General features: G+C 38.2%; 1 protein-coding gene across 5 annotated transcripts in view; it reads right to left on the bottom strand.

The window, feature by feature from the left end:
* Nucleotides 1-13,291, bottom strand: part of agfg1a (ArfGAP with FG repeats 1a) — a 52,155-nt gene extending 38,864 nt beyond the window's left edge. For 2 of the 5 annotated variants that reach the window (XM_061925669.2, XM_061925671.2), the window contains exon 1: nucleotides 12,859-13,192. In XM_061925669.2, the coding sequence (XP_061781653.1) occupies nucleotides 12,859-13,025 (167 nt within the window). In that variant the 5' untranslated portion in view covers nucleotides 13,026-13,192. Of the gene's footprint in view, nucleotides 1-12,858 lie in introns of all 5 variants that reach the window. The other 3 variants (XM_061925673.2, XM_061925672.2, XM_061925670.2) reach the window with 2 other exon arrangements.
* Between the last annotated feature and the right edge of the window lie 1,636 nt (nucleotides 13,292-14,927).

The raw sequence follows: 14,927 nt of genomic DNA, 5'->3' as shown, positions 1-14,927 counted from the left end.
TCCAGGGTGTACCCCGCCTTCCGCCCGAATGCAGTTGAGATAGGCTCCAGCGACCCCCCGCGACCCCAAAAATGGACAAGCGGTAGAAAATGGATGGCTGGATGGATGGAATATATTATAATATATTATAATAATAGATAAATAAATAGGAGAAAGAATAATATCCACAATAGGGTTGTAACAATAAACAGCATTAATGATAACCGTTGTAAAACTCCCGAAAGTATACCCTTTTAAATGAAAATAATCAAATAACTGTGATGATGACGGCTCGACTGGCGACAGCTCGCTAGCGTAAATGCTAACATGAAAACAAGAGCCATTAACGTCTTTACCCATTAAGAAACGTCATACCCCAATCTAAACTTAAACAAACACATTGCTGTCTGAGCAACTAAGCTATTCAATTGTGCACATTGAACCTACACTCTCTGCTCTCTTAGGCTATGTCTACACTAAGCCGGATAACCCCTTAAACGAATAATTATTTAGCTTAAGCCCCGTTTCAGCCAAACTAAACCAACGTTTAAGGTTCCCCTCCTCTGACATTTTTTTCACGGGTAAGTGCGCCGTGTAGATTCCTGAATCTCCGGCTCTTAGCTTTGTATGGACTCATCGATCGTTTACAAACTTGAGTTCGGAGAGGAAGTGACGCTAGAAAGGCCGCGCCCCACACCGGAAATGACGTCAGAAAGAATACGCCACAGCCAGCTTCATAATAAAGCGGTTTCGTAACTCAGAGCTAACCACTGGAAATATGAAGGCGAGTCATCCAGACATGCCCGTGTTTCTCATTCTTCTACATGTACAGACGCTTGTGGAAATCACACATGAATACCTTAAGAGAAAGCGATTGCAGTTATTTGGGATACAACACTTCTCAGACGGCAAGAGAACTTTCCAATGTCCAGGTCAGTTGTGATTCTACTTACCGAAAAACTCAGTCCATTTCTCGAAGGAGAGTCAACCAAAATGCGAGCTACCGTGGATGTGATTAAAAAAAGGTAGCGTGTGCTTTGTATTACCTGGCCGTCGAGGGAAGACTAACTACGGAAAACGGCGAATGCTTTTGGACTGGCAAAGCAGATTGTATCAGTTATTGTCTGCCATGTATGTCGCGGACTCAACGTCTGGGTCCAGAGTATATAAAGTCACCAAAAACTAATGGACAATGAAGGTGAAGGTAAAAGAGTGAGGAGTGTCCTGACCAGATATCTAGATCCCTAGATTGATTGTTGTAAAATGTTCTTTATCACATTGTTTACGTGTCTAATAAAGATTTGATTACTTTATGATGGCTCAGGTGTGATTCACTAAAATAGGGCCCCACAACACACTGGATTCCAGTTAATTGAAATACCACAACACTGGATATTGTTCAGAGAAGTTGAATTTAATTTAAAAACTTGCACACAAAGCAACACTGGAGGTGACTATGACGTTGCGCCGGCGGACGAAGGGGGTTAGGGGGGAGGGGGTCTTAAACGACCATTGTGTGTGTGTGGACAAGGATTGATTGATTGATTGATTGAGACTTTTATTAGTAGGTTGCACAGTGAAGTACATATTCCGTACAATTGACCACTAAATGGTAACACCCGAATACGTTTTTCAACTTGTTTAAGTAGGTTTCCACTTAAATTGATTCATGATACAGATATATACTATCAGATATATACTATCATCATAATACAGTCATCACACAAGATCATCACATTGAATTATTTACATTATTTAATTGGTAGGATATGGACAGCAAGTAGTGGGCAGAGAGAGAGAGAGAGAGAGAGAGAGAGAGAGAGAGAGAGAGAGAGAGAGAGAGAGAGAGAGAGAGAGAGAGAGAGAGAGAGAGAGAGAGAGAGAGATCAGAAGGCATAAGAAAAAGTATCTGCATTTGATTGTTTACATTTGATTATTAACAATCCGGGGAGGGTGTTAGTTTAGGGTTGCAACTGCATAGTTAGGTGGGATTTACCCTGGATAACCTTAGCTGGCTTAGTGTAAATGGGGCCTTAGAACAGAGTGATTGTTCTATATGCAGAGGAATATGAGACAGAAGTGTGTTTACAGTGCATTTAAAGATCGCTGAACAAAGTAAGACGCCACAACACCTGCCAGAAATAAGAAATAATAATAGATTTTTTTTGTTACACACTTTACACTTAAATAAACCAATATTTAAAACAATAAAAGCCTAGCCATTAAAACAGATACAATACTAAGACTGAAACCCTATCAGTGTAGCATCCATCCATTTTCTAACGCTTGTCCCTTTTGGGGTTGCGGGGGGTGCTGGAGCCTATCTCAGCTGCATTCGGGCGGTAAGCGGGGTACACCCTGGACAAGTCGCCACCTCATCGCAGGGCCAACACAGATAGACAGACCACATTCACACTCACATTCACACACTAGGGCCAATTAGTGTTGCCAATCAACCTATCCCCAGGTGCATGTTTTTGGAGGTGGGAGGAAGCCGGCGCACCCGGAGGGAACCCACGCAGTCACGGTGAGAACATGCAAACTCCACACAGAAACATCCTGAGTCCGGGATCGAACCCAGGATCGAACCCAGGACCTTCGTATTGTGAGCATTTGAAACGCAAAACATGCAAAATAGTGGGTTCTCAAACTTTGTCTATTTATTTTAGTTATATTGGAAAAAAAACTCTGTTAAAAGATTTCAATGTTTGTATAAGTACTTTTTGAGCACATTCAACAATACCGTGATAATAATAACCGTGATCATTTTGGTCACGATAACCGTGATATGAAATGTTCCTATCGTTACATCCATAATCCAAACAGTGCGACAACACTGCAAGTCATAGATATGAATGAGTATGAATGACACAATAAATTACCAGATACATCAGCAACCAAAAAAGAAGCCTAACATACATTTACATCAATTAAAGATACATGAATAATCAAGTTATAATCGAATCTTAGCCCATGAATAGTAAATAGTTGCCAATATCCATATTATACATAAAGTTGGCATGGTATGGTATAGTATAGGTAATTATTTATTTGAGGTAAAATGAGGTTGACACCCCTCAGGGTTTATCCACAAACACTGACGGTCACAAGAGATCACTGAGATAAATACCAGGACAAATACGTCCAGCATTATCTACCCCTAACAAGATGATTGCCATCTTTACATTTCTGCTAAAATAATACATATAGGTTATATTTTATATTGCTACTACGGTACATTTTTATTCTATTTTATACCTGCATTGTCCTTTCCATCCTTACACTTTCCATCCTTTGTAACTGAGCTACTGTGTGGAACAATTTCCCTTTTGAATCATTAAAGTTTGTCTAAGTCTGAGTCTAAGTCTAAGCTATCAAACAACTGTTCATACCCACAAAGTAGAACCATAGAACAGAACAAGTGATAGTTGAAAACCGAACACTTTTCACAGAAAGGGAAGAAACGGAACGCTTCACTAATCCTAAATCCCAGGCTGCAGATGCTGGATTACACAACTGCACTGTGAAGCTTAAACTCAAACATACCATAGATGTTTTGTAGTCAACAGAGAGGCGGGATGTGGTGGACTTGCTTCCTGCACTCGTATTGCATACAAAAGGTGGGCGATATCAGTATCAAATCGATACTAGCATAATGAGATTTATATTTTCAGTTGTTTTTTTTTATGTTTTATTACATACAAACTCTGGGGAAAATGCCATTTTTTGCCTACATTTGACACATATCTTGTTTTTTATTGTCACTGGGATGTTTTATTTTCAAATTATACCCAGGCCTCTTTCATATGTGGTCATTAGGAGTTGAACCATATGGACGTTTTTAATCACGGTTATCCTGACCATAATTGTCATGGGTATTATTCTCGTGGTATTGTTCAATGTGCTCAAAAAGTACAGCTTGTAGGTTCAATGTACACAATTCAATATCTTAGTTGTTCAAACATCAATGCGTTTATAGAAGTTTAGATTAGGGTATGTCCTTTTTTTAATGGGGAAAGACGGCCACGTTTCTGGTTTTCCTGTTAGCATTTGAGTTAGCGAGCTAGTGCCAGTCGGTCCATGAGTTTATCAAAGTGCAATTATCAATCACAGTTTTTAGATCACTTTAATCTAAAATGTAATACTGACCGTCGAGAGTTTTAGCTAAAACAAATAAAATGTAACAAATGTGCTACTTTTAAATAATAATTTGGTCCAATAATATTAAAATAATATTTACTGCATAACATAAATTAATTTACATCCCTAAATAAGAAAAAAAGATTAAAAAATAAATGTTACACAGACTTTGTTTACATTTTGTTACACTTTACTAGCATTTGTTACATATTGCATTTTTTTTGCATCTTCATTTAAAAATGGCTTACTTTTGTTTAAACAACTGGTCAAACTAAGGAAGAGTAAATGGTGCACTATGTAAAGTTGTTCATGAGTAACTATATGACGTTATCTATTAATATATTGTACATCTGTAACGAGTTTGCTATATTATTGCAGGGACTTTAAAAATGAGCACTTAATTCTTACTATAGGTGGTTTGCATATGATGTGACATTCGTTTTTCTTCTTTTCGGCTTATTTCAAACGATGGTCAAGCAGCTTGAGCGTAGCATTAAAACAAGTGAGCGTAAGTGTAGAGTTTGAGCAGAAAATGCTGTATTACTGTTCTGTTCTTGGGTGTTCCAGTCGTTCCAAAAGTAATAAAAGTAAGGAAAAAAACAAAGTGCGTCGAAGGAAATGGCTCTTAAAAATATCACTTTCATCAATCGTACCGCTCGTGTCTGCAGCGATCACTTTGTAAAATGTTTGCTTGAACATTTGATTTGTTTGAGAAACTTTCTGTAATGCCTTTGAGTTTATTTTCTACTATATTAGTAGTGTTTGAGAGCAGAACTAAACATAAAGAACAGACAATAGATTGCAGAAGTTCTTTTGTTCTTTTGTGGTTGCTATGCCTAAATATAACTACTTAAACCTGGTTGTGCAAATAAACTAACATTATGTTAAGGCTGAGTAATAAATATTGTTATTGTTGGTCCTATCCACCGTATTTTCATTGTCCATTTTCATAACAAAAACTAAAAGCTTAGTTGTTGTGCAGGAAAAGCAAGTGCTTTATTCGACACGGACATTATAGGGTCTTGGGTGATATTTGTTAGAATCAGAAAAATATCCTTAATAGTATTAATAAACCAGATGAATACATCTCGTACACTCAACAACATATACTATATCTTGATATCGCTATTAAAGATTCATGCTGAACAACATGGAAATATACAGCTAAATAATGACACATAATATGAATTTCACAGCATAAAAACAAATGCAGACATGAATTGTAGATGAGACTAATGTTTGTAGCAGGAAATCAATTGTAAACAAACGTATCCTTGTTCTCATTAGCGTCACTCATTGTGTCAATCAAATACGTTACTTAACGATGCACGAAAAAGTACAACTTTGTTTTTACCATCCATCCATCTATCCATTTTCTACCGCTTGTCCCTTTCGGGGTCGCGGGGAGGTGCTGGAGCCTATCTCAGCTGCATTCGGGCGGTAGGCAGGGTACACCCTTGACAAGTCGCCAGCTCATCGCAGGGCCAACACAGATAGACAGACAACATTCATAATCACATTCACACACTAGGGCCAATTTAGTGTTGCCAATCAACCTATCCTCAGGTGCATGTCTTTGGAGGTGGGTGGAAGCCGGAGTACCCGAAGGGAACCCAAGCAGTCACGGGGAGGACATGCAAACTCCACACAGAAAGATCCCGAGCCCAAGATGGAACTCAGAACCTTTGTATTTTGAAGCACATGCAATAACCCCTGTTCCACCGTGCTGCCCATATTAATGCTTAATTTGTGGACCCCTCAGATGTAAATACATGATGTGCCTCCAATCATTTATTCTCTAAATACCGTAAGTGTCAAGTGAAGTGAGGTAACAATAACCTCTTGGTGATGATACATGGTAAAAAAATATTTTTCTTAAGAGCGTAAAAATCCACTCCATCCCATTTAAAATCTTTTTTTCATGATCGCATTTATATTTGCCTCTAAACCTTTCAAAACAAGCCAAAATCTGCACTGATTCAGGTTAATAAACGGTAGCCTAATGGGGCTCAGATCATCGCCTGAAACCTGGAAGCGCCTCTAGGTCAGTGGTGTGCCGTCAGGGCCAGCAAAGTCTTCTCTGCTGGCCTAACATAACTAGAAATCCTGATCATAATTAAAGATAAAAAGTATTTTTTATGTACTTTCCCTAAATATCTAAAAGTATTCATATTCTCTTCATGCCATATTATGTTCCTTCCAGTGCTGTTGTTTTTAGGTTATAGAGTTTTTATCCAATCAGAATTCAGCTAGCTTATGTTGCCATGCTGTAAGAAATTTGCCGGGGCCTTCAGAATCAACAATGCGGGTGTTTGTGCACTCTCAGTGAACGGACACAAACATTTGACAGACAGTTGTGATAGCCAACCAGATCACAAGTTGTTGTAAGTAAGGCCTTCCAGCTGGCCTAAGGCAGATATATATTGTGATGTTATGAGCTAGGTAACATAAGAACTCCATTACCCAGCATGCCACAATAGTGAAGAGCATGCACAGTAGCCCTGTTTAGGTTGTTGAATGTAGATTAATGTTATTGATGAGCACGCTGTGGAGTAAACTTTAAGAACTCAGCCAACACGCCTCATCTGCATCTTTTATGATTAGACAAGACAACACATATATTTGCAAGGCCATTTTCAAGAAGGATATTTAAAGATAAACTACATCTTGTGAGACGTTGTCAGCCAACCCCGGAAGCTAGCTCAGCTGTCAATGAAATGTGAGTTCAGATAATTTATTTCTTTATTTTTTTCTCATTTAATATGTTTTTTGCTATTTTAATTTTGACAAAGTGACAAAATTTGACATAAGATATGTTTTAATTGCTGATGCGGGTTTATTGATTTTTAAATGCGCCAGAAAATAACCCGTTTTGTACAATGCCCATTGGTGCGTAAATGTGTTTCTGTATAGTATTTCTCCAGCAATGGTCATGTGGGGACATAAATGATGGTATTTTGAGAGGTAATCATTGAAGTCTGACATCACTGAAGGCCTAGGTGGGAAACGCACGGCCTGCCATTGCTCTAGGTCATGTGATTGCAACACACCTATACTTGCTTTGACCAAGTTTTGAGTAAATCAATGACTAGCAGTTCAGTAAAACATTCCTGTGTGACATTCTGACTACCAAATTGCATTTGTATCCAAATATTGGGGTATTCTCTTAAGCAATTGTTTATTTATGCAAGTAAATAATAGGTCCAAGAGTGTGATTAGTCTGATTTAAAAAATGTTATCACTTGACAGCTCTGAATTAAAATCGATTCGTAATTTTAAGGAAAAAAATTAAATGTTTAAAAAAAATCGTGCAGTCCTAGTATACATGTTTGAAATAAACCTAAACAAACAAAAAAACTATTCTTGTATTTACTCAACTGTATCGGATCGATGTGTAGCATCGTCCACCTGTATCAGCGTCTAGATTTGGCTCGCTCAGTAGGGTTGTCTTCCTAAGGAAGAGGTGTGAAAACGTACGGCCCGAGGGCTGGATCCGGCCCGCAAACAGGTTTTATCCGGCCCGCGGGATGAGTTTGCCAGGTATAAAAAATTAACCTGAAATTTTTGAATAAAAAGCTCTTCTAAATGTGTCCACTGGATGTCGCAATAGCAATTATTCGTATCTTTATAACCCCGAACGGGACAAGCGGTAGAAAATAGATGGATGGATGTATCTTTGTAGATGATGCTACATATGTACAAAATAAACCACATGATATAGTACATCAGTCGAGGTAAATGATCAAAATACATAAATAACATCTTGTAATTTGATTTTGATATACATTTTTTTATCTTGATAAATTGAAAAATAACACCAATGAGTTGACTGATGAACATTATAATTTATTCAGAAAGCATAAATAAGGACAAATAAAGATAGAATACTATTAACCGCAACATGCAAGTGTAAAAAAAAAACAACAACATTATGATATGTACATTTTCAGAATGTGCTTGTGTATTCCTCTGCGTTGTGTGGAGAATTGAACACGACCGATAACATTAGGTTGCTGCTCAGATGCACTTTACTGATAATACACAGAATACATTGTTGTCAATTTTCTGCCAATAGTCAAGCCCCTACACAAATATAATCCAGAACAAGAAAGTGAACTTAAATTTTTAACCAGACAAATGCACTTTTTCGGTCGTCGCGTGGACGCCTGCCTCTCCCGTTATCGTGTACTTAAGGGAAGTAGGAAGGCGTGTCCAACGCATATATAGAGACAGGTGTCACAGCAATTATTGCTTTAGGAGGGACAACGAGACAATGGTTCCACATAGGGCTGGGCGATATATCGAATATACTCGATATATCGCGGGTTTGTCTCTGTGCGATACAGAAAATGATTATATCGTGAGTATTCCAGTATAAGTTCTCACGCAGTTGTTTTTAGCTGCATGCATTACACTACAGGCCTTTCTCACTCTTTTTTTTGTCTCTCCTTCTCACAGAGACATAAAACAAGTGCACCTTGTTACATACGTCACATACTGTCGCGCATGCAACGTCATACGCCCTCGCGGAGCAGAGAGGTAGCAGAGAGGAATGTACCATAGGTAAAGTTAGCTGTGGCAACTAACTTCTGTGGCAAGTGGTGCAAGCGGAGCGGTGCGAGTGGTAAAACGAGAGAAAGAAGGTGCGAATCTGATAACAAATGGAGGAAGAATAATTAATTCCCAAGCACGGGGTCCATCGTCTGGCGGTGGTTTGGCTTCAAGCGGGAAGATGTTGAACAGACAACCGTAATATGTCAAGTATGCAGCACTACTAATTTGTAGCATCATTTGAAAAGTCACCCGCTGGAGAATGAAGAGTGTTTGAAACTCCGCATGTCAACATCTCACAAAACGCCGAAGCAACCTGCACATCAACACTATTTCCACCCTATGAAAAAAATAGTCAGAAACACGAGATAACGTCCGCAGTAACCTACCACATAGCGAAGGACATACACTATTTTATTTCCTAATGCAGCTCATTTTTATTTGATAGTTATTGAAATATCTTGTGTGACATCATGCACAAAAGTGCCCTTTATTTGTTTTAAACTATTGTAGTGGCATTCTGTACAAAAAGTGCACTTTAATTTAGTGTTGTTTTGATATGTCATCTTAGTGACATCATGCACAAATGTGCAATTATAGCTTGTTTTAAAATGTCTCTGACAATCTTGTGCTTTCTGTTTTGAAATGACATGAATGTTTGTGCCACTGCTTAATAACTGTTTAATAAATACAGTTTTGGTAAATTGACTTAGTTGTGATTTCCCTCTCTGCATGAATTTTTTAAATGAGCATATATTAATGCAGTATGAACAAGAATGTTTTTAATGTAGACACATAGAATCATCATACTGGTGTGACTATATATATTTTCATTCAAGGCTGAGGCAAAATATTGAGATATATATCGTGTATCGTGACATGGCCTAAAGATATCGAGATATTAATAGAAGGCCATATCGCCCAGCCCTAGTTCCACATACAACCTTCAGGTGTTTTAATTTATTTATGAATGCATTTATTTATTCCAGCAAACAGACATATATAGCAACACTTCATCACTCTTTGTAATTTGACAGACATGCAACGGCACCCACCGAAAAGGGATACGGGGATAAAGCAAGAATGCTTATCCATGTCCCGCCGCTAATTTACAATCAACTTATATGTTGGTTATATATGTTGGTTATATAGTCAAAGTTTCAACAGCAGATTTGATGGATACATGACAATTTCAGAACAAGTATAACATATGAGAATGGATGATAATGACAAGTCAGTATACATACACCAATATGGATATAATAGCATTGAGTGACCATGAGATTAGCTCCATCTTGCCTGGGTATCTTTCATCTTCTGAAGCCTTGTCTGGTGTGTTATGTCCCTTATTCCACAGTGAGTTATTTTGCACCTGTGTCCCACAGTTGAGATAGTCCAAACAACTAGTCATGTTTTTGATAGTTTCCCAGCAACACATTTTTACCGCAAGGTTGAACACTCTTAGGCTAGAAGACAGTTTCATTTCTCCGCTCACATTGTTCCACAGTTTCACCCCCGCTATAGACAACGTTTGAGCCTTGAATGTGGAATTGACTATGTTATGTTTGAATTTCAGGACACCCCTGAGTTCATGTGGACCATCTCTGAGTGAAAACAGACTCTGTATATTTGCAGGTAGAGCCCTTGGTGAGGCCATAAACATAACTTGAAGGCTACTGTATTGGATTATATCATGCAGTTTAAGAAAATTACTCATTATGAACAGATCATTGGTATAAGCTCTATATGGGGCATAAAGTATAATTCTAATGGCCTTTTTCTGGAGGTTAAATAGCGGTTCAATAGTGTCCCTATAGGTGTGCCCCCAAACTTCAGCGCAATTCTGTAAATGCGGCAATAAAAGAGCTAAGAAAATTGTTGTAAGTGAATTTTGATTTAGTAATTTTTGCATTTTCCACAAAATGGAGACACCCTTAACCAATTTAGACTGTACTGCTTTCACATGCGGTTTCCAAGTCAGTAGAGCATCTATCTTAACCCCCAAGACCTTGTGTTCATTTACCCTTTTTATAGACGTCCCGCTAACTTCCATGTGTAAGTTTTTTTTCCAGTCCCCTCCTATCAAAAGAGGATATAGTTTGTTTTTGAGAGATTCAGTCACAGTTTATTTATTAACAATTCACTGTGTTTACTAATTGAATTACTACATGTAACTTGCACACTTTGTGTAATTATAACAATAATAAAACATTATCGGATACATTATTTACATGACATAATTGTTAATACACTCGTTCTATCTTTAAACAAAGAAAACAATTTTGATTTGATTTGATATATTTTTATTTAAAATATGCAAAAAAACAAGAGCGAGCCTGATCCAATACATTGCTATAGCTTTAACAGCCATTATAACAAAATGAAAACTGGCGTATTAGCCATTGTTTTCATTTTGTTATAATTAGAGATGTCCGATAATGGCTTTTTTTGCCGATATCCGATATTCCGATATTGTCCAACTCTTGATTACCGATTCCGATATCAACCGATACCGATATATACAGTCGTGGAATTAACACATTATTATGCCTCATTTTGTTGTGATGCCCCGCTGGATGCATTAAACAATGTAACAAGGTTTTCCAAAATAAATCAACTCAAGTTATGGGAAAAAATGCCAACATGGCACTGCCATATTTATTATTGAAGTCACAAAGTGCATTATTTTTTTAACATGCCTCAAAACAGCAGCTTGGAATTTTGGACATGCTCTCTCTGAGAGAGCATGAGGAGGTTGAGGTGGGCGGGGTTGAGGTGTGGGTGGGGCGGGGGGCGTAGGGGGCAGCAGGGGGTGTATATTGTAGCGTCCCGGAAGAGTTAGTGCTGCAAGGGGTTCTGGGTATTTGTTCTGTTGTGTTTATACGGTGCGGATGTTCCCCCGAAATGTGTTTGTCCTTCTTGTTTGGTGTGGGTTCACAGTGTGGCGCATATTTGTAACAGTGTTAAAGTTGTTTATACGGCCACCCTCAGTGTCACCTGTATGGCTTATGACCAAGTATGCGTTGCATTCACTTGTGTGTGTGTGAAAAGCCGTAGATATTATGTGATTGGGCCGGCACGCAAAGGCAGTGCCTTTAAGGTTTATTGGCGCTCTGTACTTCTCCCTACGTCCGTGTACCACTCCGTACAGCTGCGTTTTAAAAAGTCATAAATGTTACTTTTTGAAACCATCCATCCATCCATTTTCTACCGCTTATTCCCTTTGGGGTCACGGGGGGGCGCTGGAGCCTATCTCAGCTACAATCGGGTGGAAGGCGGGGTATACCCTGGACAAGTCGCCACCTCATCGCAGGGCCAACACAGATAGACAGACAACATTCATACTCACATCAACACACTAGGGCCAATTTAGTGTTGCCAATCAACTTATCCCCAGGTGCATGTCTTTGGAAGTGGGAGAAAGCCGGAGTAGCCGGAGGGAACCCACGCAGTCATGGGGGGGACATGGAAACTCCACACAGAAAGATCCCGAGCCCGGGATTGAACCCAAGACTACTCAGGACCTTTGTATTGTGAGGCAGATGCACTAACCCCTCTTCCACCGTGCTGCCCACTTTTTGAAACCGATACTGATAATTTCCGATATCACATTTTAAAGCATTTATCGGCCGATGATATTGGCGGTCCGATATTATCGGACATCTCTAGTTATAATGGCTGTTAAGGCTATAGCATTGTATAAAAACAGAAAAAATAAACAAAATGAGCAATGGACTTTGTTTTCTTTTCTTTTTTTACATATTTGAAAAGGAGTGAGAAGAAGTTTACACTTAATCTTAAATTGTCTTTATTTTTAAGTTATCGTGCCGTGATTTTACCAGTCCGGCCCACTTGGGAGTAGATTTTTCTCCATTTGGCCCCCGATCTATGACGAGTTTGACACCTCTGTCCTAAGGCGACAAGCAACTGGTAGTAGCTGCCGTGTTTGTCCACCAGGCTTGTGTAAATGTCACCCACTGCCACGCGAAGAAAGTAAAAAAAAATGGTAGAATTGTCAACAATGCTGTTACTCACAGGCTCAAAGTGTCACTGGCACATATAATACAGTACGTGCTTTAGCACACAGCGTTAGCCGGTGCTAGCAAGCTAACTGCTGGTGTGTGCCATATGTAGCATTAGTGTGTGTGTGTGTTTGTGTGTGTGTGTGTCCACGCTAAGGTCACTCACAGGATGCCGGAGCAGGAGGTGCAGACGAAGGAGCCCACCGTCATGTTGGCATAGGTGGGACCGCGCTGGTCGCAGTCAAAGCACTTTCTGTTGGCAGGCAAACTCGTCATTTCCCTCAGCATCTTCAGGTGTTTCTCCTCCTGCTTTCGCTTCGCACTCGCCGCCATGATGAGGTCTACACAGAACGCGATTCGATTAGAAACAATTTTTTTTATTTTTTAAAAAGGCTAAGGCGACGTTTTTTTTGTTTAAAAAAGGGAACACAAATAAAAGGTGTGTGCTTGTTTAGAGGTTGCTGACCCGTTTAGCAGACAAGGAGGGGAGGGGAAGGGCGGGTGGTTGCTCCAACAAGGAGTTCGATGGTGCGTTCAGGTTATCCTGGCAAGGCGGAAATTTCCAACCTTCGTTTGATATCCAACACACAAGGTTGACCAGTCCCCCATTAAGTAGCAGCAATATTACCTCTGCTTAATACAACCACACTTTGCTCCGTGCCATGATTGTGACGTAAGATGTACGCGGTAAACTACACACAATGACACGAACATTTAGAGATCTTCCGAGGTGCTAGAATGCAGCACGAGGACGTCAGCACAGGGCTGTACTCGGAGCAAGATAAGTATCCTGCTCGTTACTTCCGCGTTCGCTACCGTACGCGCTGTGATATAAAACGTGTCTTAATATTGTCTGACTCGAGAATTGAATTTTTGAATGGTGACTTCATTATAGTGAGGTTATTCTAAAAAAAAAATACAGGTGACATGTACGAGTTTGAGTTTTTTGTTTTTCGCTCTTTCGAAATAAGCAGCGTCATCTTGCGGGTAAACTGTAATATAGACTGTTAATCAGCTTGTCAAAATCTCCCCAAACTTGCCCCAATCGTTTGTGCTGCATTTTTTGTCCAACTATTATAGTTGTCATGCTATTAATATTTTATGAGTCATAACTAGCCCCATAAAATGTTCATGACGTAACTATAATAGTAAAGACAAAAAAATGTGGCACATACAAATGGGACAGGATTGGCGGGCTGGATGACGTCACTAATCGGAAAATGTATTTCAAGAACCGTAATGGCGCAATTTTTTGTGCCTTTAAAAAAGAATTAGAACTACACTTTAAAACACTCTCGACCTCTAACAACCAAAAAGCTGTGAAAACGATGATGCTGTGTTCCAAATTTTAAATTATTTACTGAACTTGTGTGAGCCTATGGCTTAGCACTTTGTTTATATATATATATATATATATATATATATATATATTCATATATGTGTATATATATATATATATATATATATATATATATATATATATATATATATATATATATATATATATATATATACACACATATATATACATATATATATATATATATATATATATATATATATATATATATATATATATATATATATATATATATATTTCATTCTATTTTAGTTACTTTATTGAGTTTACAACCCCCTGGCGCTGTTATGTACTGTTTTTGTAGTATTTTGATTATTATTATTTCTCAATTGTTTGTAAATGTTGCAATTTATAAATAAAGGTTTATAAAATTAAAAATAAATAAATAAAATAAAATAAAAATAAAACCGTAATGGCGCAAATGATTGGGACAAGCTTGGGGAGATTTTGACATCATAAGATTTGTTTAATCGTGTATATTTTTTATTTAATTCATAGTCTACAACAGGGGTCCCCAAAATCCGGCCCGCAGGAAGTCCCAAGTTAATTTTTTTTTTTTTTTTTTTAATCTGTCCTTTTTAATCCATTTTCTACCGCTTGTTACTCTCAGCGTCTCCTAACCTCTCAGGCAAATCGTCTAAAAATGCATTTTCCCATCGATAACGGGACATCATCGCGCTCAGAATATATATATATATATATATATATATATATATATATATACTATGTATATATATATATATACCGTATATATATATATATATATAGTTTGCAATTAAACCCAATTAGCAGTGGGGCTGGGGTAATTAGAAGTGATTATATAATGGTATTTCAAATGACATGCATATGACATTCGAACGATGAAATAAAACACA

Source organism: Nerophis lumbriciformis, linkage group LG30 (assembly GCF_033978685.3).
Source record: "Nerophis lumbriciformis linkage group LG30, RoL_Nlum_v2.1, whole genome shotgun sequence".
NCBI classification, from domain to species: domain Eukaryota; kingdom Metazoa; phylum Chordata; class Actinopteri; order Syngnathiformes; family Syngnathidae; genus Nerophis; species Nerophis lumbriciformis.
Note: the sequence above shows the minus strand (reverse complement) of the source record. Positions and strands in the feature narration are given on the sequence as shown.